The sequence below is a fragment of the Engystomops pustulosus genome, chromosome 2 (genome assembly GCF_040894005.1).
Source record: "Engystomops pustulosus chromosome 2, aEngPut4.maternal, whole genome shotgun sequence".
In the NCBI taxonomy this organism is placed as follows: domain Eukaryota; kingdom Metazoa; phylum Chordata; class Amphibia; order Anura; family Leptodactylidae; genus Engystomops; species Engystomops pustulosus.
Window position 1 is genome coordinate 12,941,645 of NC_092412.1, and position 13,898 is coordinate 12,955,542.

A 13,898-nucleotide genomic window follows, 5' to 3' on the forward strand; every position below is an offset into this window, starting at 1 on the left:
GCCCGGGCATCTGCGGAGTTGTAAGCCTTGTCACGCGTTATAGGGCACGGCCGCAAGAAGCGTCTGACACACAGTCACTCGTGGCTTCCTGTACAGGGCTCCGCATCTACTCTAATAATTAAAGTCGTCAGTCAAACACTGACGAGCGGGCGCGCGCCTGCCTGTCATTAAGGCCCCCCCTTCACGGCTATTTATCCTTCATGTTTGTCCCAATAACCATGTAATGTCGCTTAGATTCACTTAGGTGTCATCACTATGGCGCTGTGTACATGATTGCACTCGGGGAAAGTTAGAACATTCCGCCCCGTATGTCCCTGTATCACCGGCCCCCGGAATGTACCCGGGATGGGGTGAGCAGGAGTGACGGTCACATGGAGTGAGATAGAAGGGTGAGCTCTGTTGTGGAGAGGGTGGGTGGCTCTTAGAAGAGCCTTTGGGGTGTTTGAGGTGCCGGGTAGGCAGGCAGGCGCTTACTTGGCGCTGGTGTACTTGGTGACGGCCTTGGTGCCCTCGGACACGGCGTGCTTGGCCAGCTCTCCGGGCAGCAGCAGGCGGACGGCGGTCTGGATCTCCCGGGAGGTGATGGTGGAGCGCTTGTTGTAGTGAGCCAGGCGGGAGGCTTCCCCTGCGATGCGCTCGAAGATGTCGTTGACGAAGGAGTTCATGATGCCCATGGCCTTGGAGGAGATGCCGGTGTCGGGGTGCACCTGCTTGAGCACCTTGTAGACGTAGATGGCGTAACTCTCCTTCCTGGACCTCTTGCGCTTCTTGCCGTCCTTCTTCTGGGCCTTGGTGACGGCTTTCTTGGAGCCCTTCTTGGGCGCTAGGGCGGACTTGGCGGGATCAGGCATGATGCGGCGGTTACTATTATCCGAGACACGGAGAACAATGTCCCGCACCTCCCCGCGCCGCGGTATTTATAGCCGGGCTATGCAAAGGAGCGACGCCGGCTGCTCGCCCTGCTATTGGAGGAACGAGTCATGTGCTCTGTGTGTTCACTGCTGAACCACGCCTCCTAATGCTGGTTGGTGAGTCTATGAGCCGCGCCTCTATTGGTAGGATTTCAATCCGGCCAATGACAGAGAGTGAGGAGCAGGCGGGAAGGTATAAGAGGCGGCAGGAGGCGGCTGAGCGGCATCAGTCGTACTGAATCTCTAGCATCATGTCTGGACGTGGCAAACAAGGAGGAAAGGTCCGCGCTAAGGCCAAGACCCGCTCATCCCGGGCCGGCCTGCAGTTCCCCGTCGGTCGTGTGCACAGGCTCCTCCGCAAGGGCAACTACGCCGAGAGAGTCGGGGCCGGCGCTCCCGTCTACCTGGCCGCCGTGCTCGAGTACCTCACCGCTGAGATCCTCGAGCTGGCCGGCAACGCCGCCCGGGACAACAAGAAGACCCGCATCATCCCCCGCCACCTGCAGCTGGCCGTGCGCAACGACGAGGAGCTCAACAAGCTGCTGGGAGGAGTCACCATCGCCCAGGGAGGCGTCCTGCCCAACATCCAGGCCGTGCTGCTGCCCAAGAAGACCGAGAGCAGCAAGCCCGCCAAGAGCAAGTGAGCGCCGCCGCCGCTGCTCCAGCACCCGATCCCCACTACACACAAAGGCTCTTCTAAGAGCCACCCACCTCCTCCTGACAGAGCGGCAGCCCCGGGTGTCTCCCCGGTACATCACACACTCTCTCTATACTGTACTGATCCTGTACTCTCCTCTGCACCGCTATGTGTCTGCGCTCCCCGCCTCTATCCCTCTGCTGCCGCTGTCACTAGTAGCTACAGGCTACATACACCGGGGATGTGACCGCTCGCCCTGCAGGCTGCACCCCCGCCTCTCCGTCATCGGAGGTCGCTGCGTTCTCCCGGACGGGCACGGCATCTCTATGGGGCGGGCAGGCATGGAGGACACTCGGGCTCCTGGCAGGGACAGAGCTGCGGCTGCTGCCCGCTTCTTACGTGGAGACTAACGGCTCTGTGTGTACAGTGAAGCTGCCGGAGAGCCGGCTGCCGCTGACGTCACAAGGGGAGAACGAGCGGGAAATTCAGTTGCTGGAGAACTTAGACCTGCAGGATTGTCCACCAGGTGGCGCCTTTCCTGGAAGTTAGGAGGAGAGGGGGATCTAGGAGGGGCGACTACTTATATTGACAGCCTCCCGGTCTTGGTAGCAATTTAGCAGTGAACGGGGAAAGGAGTCTGGCCAGGCTAAACAGTGCGCTGGGAGGTTGGTCACGGCTTCCATTGCCCCGGGTCACAGTGCCTTCCCCACAAAAGCAAAGTCACGTTAGCAAATATAGTCCAGCACCTGCCTCACAGGAGGACTCAAAAGATTCACGATGCTACCACATTGGCCAATATAACTACAGTGCCAGATCCTACCGTAGCCAAAAATAGTCACAACACCTGACCTCGCGGCAGCCATATTGCCCCCAAGTAGCCTATGGTCACAGTGACCCCAGAGTAGCCAAGATTGTCATACTGTAGTCAGTGACCCAACTGTAGCCAAAATGGTATCCGTTCTACCACATTAGACAAAATAGCCAAAAGCCTGTCCCGCCCGTCAGCCAAATTAAGCACAGCGCCCCCTCAGTAGCCATAATAATCTCAGTGTCCCACATTAGCCAATATAGTCACATCGGCCGCCACAGTAGGCAAGTCACAGCGACGCTGCAATAGCCTATAGCAGTGGTGGCGAACCTATGGCATGGGTGCCAGAGGCGGCGCTCAGTGCCCTTTCTGTGGGCACTTGGGCCATCGCCCCAGCACACAAGGATCTTCCTGCAGTTCCAAGCAACTTAAAAGATGCTGCTTTCAGTCATATTTTGATACTTACTTCGTTACTAGGGACAGTAGGAAGAGGGAGAATGAGTAGACGGGGCCGAATTCTCTTTGGAGGACCTCCTACTGGCCCCACTATTCTCTGTGTACAGAGGGACACGGGAAAGAAGCTGAAATGATGACAATTTTCCAGCTTTTTCTACTGTGTTGCTGTCCTCAGGAGGCCAATATGATTGAAAGTTGATGAAGAACAGGGAGCAATAAGTTACTGCTTTAATTTTTGGATGGCACCTCACGATAGATAAGTGGGGTTTGAGTTGCAGTTTGGGCACTCGGCCGCTAAAAAGTTCGCCATCACTGGCCTATAGCAGTGATGGCAAACCTTTTCGAGACCGAGTGCCCAAATGACAACAAACACGCACATATTTATTGCAAAGTGCCAACACAGCAATTTAAGCAGTAACTCTCTGTTCTACCACAAATCCAATAGAAGAAGACCATCATCAATAAACGGCACCTGCCCGTACCTTCTCACTCTTACTCTTACTACAGTCCGAAGAAGCCGAGGATGTGTTGCTTTGAAATAAAACTTTGAGAGAGGCAGCTACCAGTTAGGGCCAGAAATATTTGGACAGTGACACAATTTTGGCGAGTTGGGCTCCGCATGCCACCACATGGGATTTGAAATGAAACCTCTACAACAGAATTCAAGTGCAGATTGTAACGTTTAATTTGAAGGGTTGAACAAAAATATCTGATAGAAAATGTAGGAATTGTACACATTTCTTTACAAACACTCCACATTTTAGGAGCTCAAAAGTAATTGGACAAATAAACATAACCCAAACAAAATATTTTTATTTTCAATATTTTGTTGCGAATCCTTTGGAGGCAATCACTGCCTTCAGTCTGGAACCCATGGACATCACCAAACGCTGGGTTTCCTCCTCCTTAATGCTTTGCCAGGCCTTTACAGCCGCAGCCTTCAGGTCTTGCTTGTTTGTGGGTCTTTCCGTCTTAAGTCTGGATTTGAGCCGGTGAAATGCATGCTCAATTGGGTTAAGATCTGGTGATTGACTTGGCCATTGCGGAATGTTCCATTTTTTTGCACTCATGAACTCCTGGGTAGCTTTGGCTGTATGCTTGGGGTCATTGTCCATCTGTACTATGAAGCGCCGTCCGATCAACTTTGCAGCATTTGGCTGAATCTGGGCTGAAAGTATATCCCGGTACACTTCAGAATTCATCCGGCTACTCTTGTCTGCTGTTATGTCATCAATAAACACAAGTGACCCAGTGCCATTGAAAGCCACGCATGCCCACGCCATCACGTTGCCTCCACCAGGTTTTACAGAGGATGTGGTGTGCCTTGGATCATGTGCCGTTCCCTTTCTTCTCCAAACTTTTTTCTTCCCATCATTCTGGTACAGGTCGATCTTTGTCTCATCTGTCCATAGAATACTTTTCCAGAACTGAGTTGGCTCCTTGAGGTGTTTTTCGGCAAATTTAACTCTGGCCTGTCTATTTTTGGAATTGATGAATGGTTTGTATCTAGATGTGAACCCTTTGTATTTACTTTCATGGAGTCTTCTCTTTATTGTTGACTTAGAAACAGATACCGCTACTTCACTGAGAGTGTTCTGGACTTCACTGAGAGTGTTCTGGACTTCACTGAGAGTGTTCTGGACTTCACTGAGAGTGTTCTGGACTTCACTGAGAGTGTTCTGGACTTCAGTTGATGTTGTGAACGGGTTCTTCTTCACCAGAGAAAGTATGCGGCCATCATCCACCACTGTTGTCATCCGTGGACGCTCAGGCCCAAGCTCACCAGCCAATTCCTTTTTTTCTCAGAATGTACCCGACTGTTGAGTTTGCTGCTCCAAGCATGTCTGCTATCTCTCTGATGGATTATTTCTTTTTTTCCCGCCTCAGGATGTTCTGCTTCACCTCAATTGAGAGTTCCTTTGACCGCATGTTGTCTGGTCACAGCAACAGCCTTCCAAATGCAAAACCAACCACCTGGAATCAACCCCAGACCCTTTAACTACTTCATTGATTACAGGTTAACGGGGGAGACGCCTTCAGAGTTAATTGCAGCCCTTAGAGTCCATTGTCCAATTACTTTTGGTCCCTTGACAAAGAGGAGGCTATGCATTACAGAGCTAGGATTCCTAAACCCTTTCTCCCATTTGGATGTGGAAACTCGCATATTGCAGCTGGGAGTGTGCACTTTCAGCCCATATTATATATAGAATTGTATTTCTGAACATGGTTTTGTAAACAGCTAAAAACAACAAAACTTGTGTCACTGTCCAAATATTGCTGGCCCTAACTGGTACATTGCCTGTGCCTGCAGGTGAATTCTTTAAGTCATGTCTGGTGAACTCAGTGCTGGGGACATGTGGCCTGGGTGCCCACAAAGAGGGCCCCGTGCCATAGGTTCGCCAACACTGGCCTATAGTCACCGTTCCTCAAATTAGACAATAGTCACAGTGTTCCACGGTAGCTGCAACAACAAATGTAAGAGCTCACCCTTAGATTGCTGATCGTTATGATAAATGAGGCCCACTGACATCAAAAGCTATAGGCGAGAGCAAAACTGTTCCAAGTCCACCAATCAGACTCAGGTTGGGAAGCGTCAGCACCAACACGACGATTACAAAATGCTGACGACATTCCTAATAACGGATTACAGTGACCACCGCCCAGCCACAGATCCGGTGGGGCGGGGGAGGAGAGGCTGGCGGCTCCCCGAGTAGTTTCATCTCCGCACATTCACAGCCAGGCGCAGATCGGGAGCACCACCACATTCAACTCACTCCCAGAGAAAGGAGAAATGGACTCCTCCAATCTCCTTCATAGGAGATTTTACGGACTGTGTACCATCACCCTTACTTTATCTGAGACAAGAAAAAACAAACAAACTAAAAAACAACAACCTGACTGACCCTCCCCATCACAGGGGGTGCAATGGACCAGTTCACTTCCCACCTACTTTTGCCGCCGCCGTCGACGACGACGTTTGCAGAAGGGGGTATTAATGTGTAAAAGTAACAAAATTGTCACAGGTCAGACAGAAGCCCAACTTGAAAGTGCCTTCCGCCTGCTGGAAGCAGCCCCCGGGAGCACAGCGTCTTCCTCACAGTGAACTCCATCTCGAACTAGACTTTCTATCTCAACTTGTCAACCCCACCTCGGGGTTTCCACACTAGGTCAGGACCGTAGACTTGGCTCACTGACACTACACTAAATAAGCAGAGTTGTATCACAATCTAGGCGGCTAGTCTGTGACTGCAGTACTGATTTGTCACGGATAGAAGCAGAATGTTGGACTTCATAGGTGACTTGTCTTCTCCTCTGGGTTCAGAACATGGTCCGTGGTGACCTTTCCCCTCCATGACTTATTGCTGAAGAATTTTTCCCCAGACGTCACATTGGCTCCTTGAAGAAGATCTCTACACTGTGCCTCCACCTGGATAACGAAATGCACTGTGCTGCCACATATTGCAAATATACTGTTATTTATGGCAGTGGGAGAGAGGGTCCAGCCATAACGTTGATGTAAGGATGAAGCGGTCCACCCGTGAGCCTTACTCCTCACACCACAGCCAACCGGACTGTTAATATATACATATCATACAGCAGCATGGTGGCTGAGTGGGTAGCACTTCTGCCTTGCAGCACTGGAGTCCTGGGTTCAAGTCCCACCCAGGTCAACATCTGCAAAGAGTTTGTATGTTCTCTCTGTGTTTGCGTGGCTTTCCCCCCACACTCCAAAACATACTGGTAGGTTGTTTAGATTGTGAGCCCCTTGGGGACAGGGACCAAAATTTGATATGCTTTGTGCAGCGCTGCGTAATCTGTGTGCGCTATATAAATAAAGAATTGTTATTATTATTATAATACCTCTCACATCACACGACACACACAACACACACACACACACAATATTTGAAGTGTTATTGTAGGGGACACTGGGCGATTCTACAGTTATTGAAGGGGCATCATTGCAGTAGGGGGTCCTGGATGACTGTATTGTTATTACAGGGGGCACTAGATGATGATAGTGTTGTTGCAGAGGTCAAGGGATGAATATAGTGTTGATGTAGGGGGCACTGGATGATGATAGTATTGGTGCAGGGGGCAATGGATGATGATACTGTTATTGCAGGGGGCACTGGATGATGATAGTGATGATGTAGGGGGCACTGGATGATGATAGTGATGATGTAAGGGGAACTGGATGATGATAGTGATGATGTAAGGGGAACTGGATGATGATAGTGATGATGTAAGGGGAACTGGATGATGATAGTGATGATGCAGGGGGCACTGGATGATGATAGTGATGATGCAGGGGGCACTGGATGATGATAGTGATGATGTAGGGGGCACTGGATGATGATAGTGATGATGTAAGGGGAACTGGATGATGATAGTGATGATGTAAGGGGAACTGGATGATGATAGTGATGATGCAGGGGGCACTGGATGATGATAGTGATGATGCAGGGGAACTGGATGATGATAGTGATGATGCAGGGGGCACTGGATGATGATGATGATAGCGATGATGCAGGGGGCACTGGATGATGATAGTGATGATGTAGGGGGCACTGGATGATGATAGTGATGATGTAAGGGGAACTGGATGATGATAGTGATGATGCAGGGGGCACTGGATGATGATAGTGATGATGTAAGGGGAACTGGATGATGATAGTGATGATGTAAGGGGAACTGGATGATGATAGTGATGATGTAAGGGGAACTGGATGATGATAGTGATGATGCAGGGGGCACTGGATGATGATAGTGATGATGCAGGGGGCACTGGATGATGATAGTGATGATGTAGGGGGCACTGGATGATGATAGTGATGATGTAAGGGGAACTGGATGATGATAGTGATGATGTAAGGGGAACTGGATGATGATAGTGATGATGTAAGGGGAACTGGATGATGATAGTGATGATGCAGGGGGCACTGGATGATGATAGTGATGATGCAGGGGAACTGGATGATGATAGTGATGATGCAGGGGGCACTGGATGATGATGATGATAGCGATGATGCAGGGGGAACTGGATGATGATAGTGATGATGGAGGGGGCACTGGATGGTGATAGTATTGTTGTAAGGGGCACTGGATGGTGATAGGGATGATGCATGGGGCACTGGATGATGATATTATTGGCGTAGGGGGCACTGGATGATGATAGTGTAGATGTAGGGGGCACTGGATGATGATACATTGTGGCTGCGGCCTCCTTGGATGTCCCTGTGGACGGGGCCGGGGCCGGTGACAGCTCCTCGGGATGTCCTATCCAGGGACAGGGCAGGACGGGGAGGCCGGGGCCGCCTGTGTGTTACCCTCCCGCGCTCTCGGCAGCCCCAGCTCTTCCCCGGATGGGACAATCAGACTTGTGCGCGGCAGATCCTGTGGGGAAGATCCCAGTGACGGTGACAAGTGCGGGGAGGAGAAGCCGGCAGCTCCCGCGCCAGTGCTATCTCCGCACAATCACGGCGATGCGCGGATCGGGAGGACCATGGCGGAGATCCCGGGGCCCCCCTGCCGGCTCCCGCCCCGCGCCTCCGCCAGTGACGGCTGCACACGGTCAAAGAGGTTGTCGGGGAGTGGGGAGTCAGGGGGGGAGCGCGCGGGCCTGTCCGCTGGTGTCCGCTAAGGGGCTGCTCTCCCGGGCAGGGAAGCACACGGGCAGAGCGGAGCTTCCCTCAGGCCCGGATGGAGGGAGTCGGCAGCGGCGCTCAGTGTCAGCCAATAGGGGCGGAGGACGATGCCACTCGGCAGCCAATCAGAGCGCCGCCGTTGTAGATATAAGAGGCGGGAGAGCGCGCTGCTCGCGATTCACGAACTGTCAGCAGAGTTTTGTGTGCGAGTCCCTTCATATCTGAAGATGGCAGAAACCGCGCCCGCCGCCGCAGCTCCCCCTGCCGCCGAACCGGCCGCCAAGGCCAAGAAGCAGCCCAAGAAGGCCGCTGCCGCCAAGAAGAGCGCCAAGAAGCCCTCCGGCCCCAGCGTCTCCGAGCTCATCATCAAAGCCGTGTCCGCCTCCAAGGAGCGCAGCGGGGTGTCCCTGGCCGCCCTCAAGAAGGCCCTGGCTGCCGGCGGCTACGACGTCGACAAGAATAACAGCCGCCTCAAGCTGGCCATCAAGTCGCAGGTCACCAAGGGCACCCTGCTCCAGGTCAAAGGCAGCGGCGCCTCCGGCTCCTTCAAGCTCAACAAGAAGCAGCTCGACACCAAGGACAAGGCGGCCAAGAAGAAGCCCGCAGCGGCCAAGCCCAAGAAGCCGGCCGCCGCCAGCGCCAAGAAAGCGCCCAAGTCTCCTAAGAAGCCCAAGAAGGCTCCCAGCGCCGCCAAGAGCCCCAAAAAGGCCAAGAAGCCTGCAGCAGCGGCGGCCAAGAGCCCCAAGAAAGCGGCCAAGAAGCCTAAGGCCGCCCCGAAGCCCAAGAAAGTCACCAAGAGCCCGGCTAAGAAGGCGTCCAAGCCCAAAGCTGCTGCCGCCAAGAGCCCGGCTAAGAAGAAGGCCGCTACTAAAGCCAAGAAGCCCGCGGCCAAGAAGTAAGCGGGAGCCGCCCTGTGCCCTTCCATATAAACCCCCCCACAAAGGCTCTTCTCAGAGCCACCACCTCCTCCCCGACAGAGCTCTTACCCACAGCCCGCCGCACAGTATAAGCCGCCGGGTCATACCCCTCCAGCCCCCCGCCGCCACCAGCGTCACACTCCCGGGGACGTGGCCGGACTTCCACATGAGTCGTCCGCTCACTATGGGGGGACAGAGCATCCAGGGAGGGGACGAGGGCTTACAGCGTCTACAGGGGGGACGGGGCCGCAGAGTAGAGAGCGGGAGGTGATGGGGATCTATGTGCCCGCGCGTCCTCCTCATTCATTACAGGCGGGGGGGCCAGGAGCAATGACAGGAGGACGGGTGCTGGGGGGTACAGGAGCGGCACCGGGCTCTGCAGTGATTGGGGCAGCGGTTGACACTTCCACGCAGGAGGGGACGTTATCAGCGGAAGTTACGTCGATCGGCCGCTGTTAGCCAATGGCTGCTCGCTGTCTTTCCCTGTGTTTCGGCGGGCTTATAAACAAGCCAATGGAATCGATGGGGCGGGCTATCCCTGAGCCAATGAGGACGAGTGCGGGAGCATAAATATTGCGCTCAGTTCCCGTTTCCACATATCACCGCTATCTGTGTGTGAGAGAGAACCATGGCCAGAACCAAGCAGACCGCCCGCAAGTCCACCGGAGGCAAAGCGCCCCGCAAGCAGCTGGCTACCAAGGCCGCCAGGAAGAGCGCGCCCGCCACCGGCGGAGTCAAGAAGCCTCACCGCTACCGCCCCGGCACCGTGGCTCTCCGCGAGATCCGCCGTTACCAGAAGTCCACCGAGCTGCTCATCAGGAAGCTGCCCTTCCAGCGCCTGGTCAGAGAGATCGCTCAGGACTTCAAGACCGACCTGCGCTTCCAGAGCTCTGCCGTCATGGCGCTGCAGGAGGCCAGCGAGGCCTATCTGGTCGGCCTCTTCGAGGACACTAACCTGTGCGCCATCCACGCCAAGAGAGTCACCATCATGCCCAAAGACATCCAGCTGGCCCGCAGGATCCGCGGCGAGAGGGCCTAAGTCCTCCCCGGGCGGGTACCGTCCCACACAACACAAAGGCTCTTTTCAGAGCCACCCACATCCTCTACAGGACGAGCTCAATAACCTCAAGTGTACCCTGTGGCCGCTCCCAGGCCTCATGCCCATCTGCAGGGAGACGCCGCGGCTGCTAGTGCTGTCAGCGGTGTCCCCTCCCCCCGTGACAGGAATCTCTGAATCCCGTCGTTCCTGACATGACGTCACAATAACATATATCTCGCTAATGTAATGGCTTGTTTCCCCTACGGTTTGTAAAGCGCAACGGAATATGATGGCGCTATACAATTAATAACAACGGTATAGAACGTGTTCTGCCGCAGCACAGACCCTAAACCTCACATATAATAACTAGTCACTGCCGAGCTCCCCGTTCTGCCTCCCTGGTCACACCCGCAGCTGCGCTCCCCGCTCTGCCCCTCTGGTCACAGTGCGAGCTCTATGGGTTCCCTGCCTCCTCAGTTACAGCCACTGCTGCGCTCCTCGGCTACTCCAGTCCTAGCTACATCTGCTCTTTCTATATTTCATCTCCACTTACATCTAGATCTGCCCTTTCTATAGATCATCTCTATGTACAGCTAGAACTGCACCCCTCGGATTGCCCGCCGCCCTCATGAGGCCGGGAGTCTTTGTGCTGGGGGCCGCCCTGCACACATCGATGAAGCAGGGATTGTAGAAAGAGCGGGGAATTCAAAATTATAACACGTTCACTATTCAGCCAATAGGTGGTAAGGGGGAGGAGAGACCAAGGACACGCCCCTTCGTCATCACCAGTAGTCCTCTATCTGGTCCTCTCATTGTGTATATAAAGGAGACCTCGGCAGCCCCGTCCACATTCGTTGTCTCACACACAACAAAGAACATGTCTGGACGCGGCAAAGGAGGAAAGGGGCTCGGAAAAGGAGGCGCCAAGAGGCACAGGAAGGTGCTGCGTGATAACATCCAGGGAATCACCAAGCCTGCCATCCGCCGCCTGGCTCGCAGAGGAGGCGTCAAGCGTATCTCCGGCCTCATCTACGAGGAGACCCGCGGCGTCCTCAAGGTGTTCCTGGAGAACGTCATCCGCGACGCTGTCACCTACACCGAGCACGCCAAGAGGAAGACCGTCACCGCCATGGACGTGGTGTACGCGCTCAAGCGCCAGGGCCGCACTCTCTACGGCTTCGGAGGTTAAGACTCGTACCCACCCGGCTCCATCTCACACCCAAAGGCTCTTTTCAGAGCCACCCACCTCCTCCTAGAGAAGAGCTCGCACTCTGATGCTTGTTTCATACCACTGTCTGTACTGTCACTCATCACTTTCCCTCCAGTTGTCTCCTGTGACTTAAAAGGCGCTGCGGAAAGTGATGGCGCTACAGGAACATAACTTATCGTCGTGCTCCCCGGTGATGGGGCTCGAGCCGGTGCAGTGCGGATTCTGGACGCTAATTAGAGAAGGGCCCGGGCAGTGTCACATACATACAAGCCGCGGCTGCTGCACAACATCTCACCGATCGGAGGAGGAGGGGGCTGGAGCGCGGCTGATGGAGATATCGCGGGTGTGGCTGTGCGCGCCAGAGTCGCATTTAAATTTCACGCTCAATTTCCCCTCCCCCGCACAACGGAGCCGCGCTGCACAATCTTCCCGCCGCGCTGCCGCCCATGGCTTCTGAAGCCTGTGAGTTGCAGCGCGATGGCGATGCGACTGCCACAACATTGAGTGTCTATGCACTGCCCGGGCATCTGCGGAGTTGTAAGCCTTGTCACGCGTTATAGGGCACGGCCGCAAGAAGCGTCTGACACACAGTCACTCGTGGCTTCCTGTACAGGGCTCCGCATCTACTCTAATAATTAAAGTCGTCAGTCAAACACTGACGAGCGGGCGCGCGCCTGCCTGTCATTAAGGCCCCCCCTTCACGGCTATTTATCCTTCATGTTTGTCCCAATAACCATGTAATGTCGCTTAGATTCACTTAGGTGTCATCACTATGGCGCTGTGTACATGATTGCACTCGGGGAAAGTTAGAACATTCCGCCCCGTATGTCCCTGTATCACCGGCCCCCGGAATGTACCCGGGATGGGGTGAGCAGGAGTGACGGTCACATGGAGTGAGATAGAAGGGTGAGCTCTGTTGTGGAGAGGGTGGGTGGCTCTTAGAAGAGCCTTTGGGGTGTTTGAGGTGCCGGGTAGGCAGGCAGGCGCTTACTTGGCGCTGGTGTACTTGGTGACGGCCTTGGTGCCCTCGGACACGGCGTGCTTGGCCAGCTCTCCGGGCAGCAGCAGGCGGACGGCGGTCTGGATCTCCCGGGAGGTGATGGTGGAGCGCTTGTTGTAGTGAGCCAGGCGGGAGGCTTCCCCTGCGATGCGCTCGAAGATGTCGTTGACGAAGGAGTTCATGATGCCCATGGCCTTGGAGGAGATGCCGGTGTCGGGGTGCACCTGCTTGAGCACCTTGTAGACGTAGATGGCGTAACTCTCCTTCCTGGACCTCTTGCGCTTCTTGCCGTCCTTCTTCTGGGCCTTGGTGACGGCTTTCTTGGAGCCCTTCTTGGGCGCTGGGGCGGACTTGGCGGGATCAGGCATGATGCGGCGGTTACTATTATCCGAGACACGGAGAACAATGTCCCGCACCTCCCCGCGCCGCGGTATTTATAGCCGGGCTATGTAAATGAGCGACGCCGGCTGCTCGCCCTGCTATTGGAGGAACGAGTCATGTGCTCTGTGTGTTCACTGCTGAACCACGCCTCCTAATGCTGGTTGGTGAGTCTATGAGCCGCGCCTCTATTGGTAGGATTTCAATCCGGCCAATGACAGAGAGTGAGGAGCAGGCGGGAAGGTATAAGAGGCGGCAGGAGGCGGCTGAGCGGCATCAGTCGTACTGAATCTCTAGCATCATGTCTGGACGTGGCAAACAAGGAGGAAAGGTCCGCGCTAAGGCCAAGACCCGCTCATCCCGGGCCGGCCTGCAGTTCCCCGTCGGTCGTGTGCACAGGCTCCTCCGCAAGGGCAACTACGCCGAGAGAGTCGGGGCCGGCGCTCCCGTCTACCTGGCCGCCGTGCTCGAGTACCTCACCGCTGAGATCCTCGAGCTGGCCGGCAACGCCGCCCGGGACAACAAGAAGACCCGCATCATCCCCCGCCACCTGCAGCTGGCCGTGCGCAACGACGAGGAGCTCAACAAGCTGCTGGGAGGAGTCACCATCGCCCAGGGAGGCGTCCTGCCCAACATCCAGGCCGTGCTGCTGCCCAAGAAGACCGAGAGCAGCAAGCCCGCCAAGAGCAAGTGAGCGCCGCCGCCGCTGCTCCAGCACCCGATCCCCACTACACACAAAGGCTCTTCTAAGAGCCACCCACCTCCTCCTGACAGAGCGGCAGCCCCGGGTGTCTCCCCGGTACATCACACACTCTCTCTATACTGTACTGATCCTGTACTCTCCTCTGCACCGCTATGTGTCTGCGCTCCCCGCCTCTATCCCTCTGCTGCCGC

The 13,898-nt window shown here is 55.0% G+C and overlaps 8 protein-coding genes across 11 annotated transcripts in view; 6 read left to right on the plus strand and 2 right to left on the minus strand.

Moving 5' to 3' along the window:
* The window catches only part of LOC140119790 (uncharacterized), an 822,703-nt gene that overhangs the window by 194,561 nt on the left and 614,244 nt on the right, over nt 1-13,898 (plus strand). The gene's annotated exons all lie outside the window — the stretch shown is intronic.
* Nucleotides 73-851, minus strand: LOC140119950 (histone H2B type 1-O-like). The gene has a single exon (XM_072139385.1). It carries the CDS (start codon nt 849-851, stop codon nt 471-473), a length of 381 nt encoding a protein of 126 aa, XP_071995486.1. The 3' UTR covers nt 73-470.
* Nucleotides 1,163-1,555, plus strand: LOC140116923 (histone H2A type 1-like). The gene has a single exon (XM_072133352.1). It carries the CDS (start codon nt 1,163-1,165, stop codon nt 1,553-1,555), a length of 393 nt encoding a protein of 130 aa, XP_071989453.1.
* LOC140119881 (histone H1A-like) lies at nt 8,688-9,359 on the plus strand. Its single transcript, XM_072139311.1, has one exon. The coding sequence runs from the start codon at nt 8,688-8,690 to the stop codon at nt 9,357-9,359; it is 672 nt and encodes a 223-aa protein (XP_071995412.1).
* Nucleotides 10,006-10,416, plus strand: LOC140116924 (histone H3). Its single transcript, XM_072133353.1, has one exon. The coding sequence runs from the start codon at nt 10,006-10,008 to the stop codon at nt 10,414-10,416; it is 411 nt and encodes a 136-aa protein (XP_071989454.1).
* Nucleotides 11,294-11,605, plus strand: LOC140116925 (histone H4). Its single transcript, XM_072133354.1, has one exon. The coding sequence runs from the start codon at nt 11,294-11,296 to the stop codon at nt 11,603-11,605; it is 312 nt and encodes a 103-aa protein (XP_071989455.1).
* On the minus strand, nt 12,216-13,014 carry LOC140119943 (histone H2B type 1-O). The gene has a single exon (XM_072139379.1). The coding sequence runs from the start codon at nt 12,992-12,994 to the stop codon at nt 12,614-12,616; it is 381 nt and encodes a 126-aa protein (XP_071995480.1). The 5' UTR covers nt 12,995-13,014; the 3' UTR covers nt 12,216-12,613.
* LOC140116926 (histone H2A type 1-like) lies at nt 13,306-13,698 on the plus strand. The gene has a single exon (XM_072133356.1). The coding sequence runs from the start codon at nt 13,306-13,308 to the stop codon at nt 13,696-13,698; it is 393 nt and encodes a 130-aa protein (XP_071989457.1).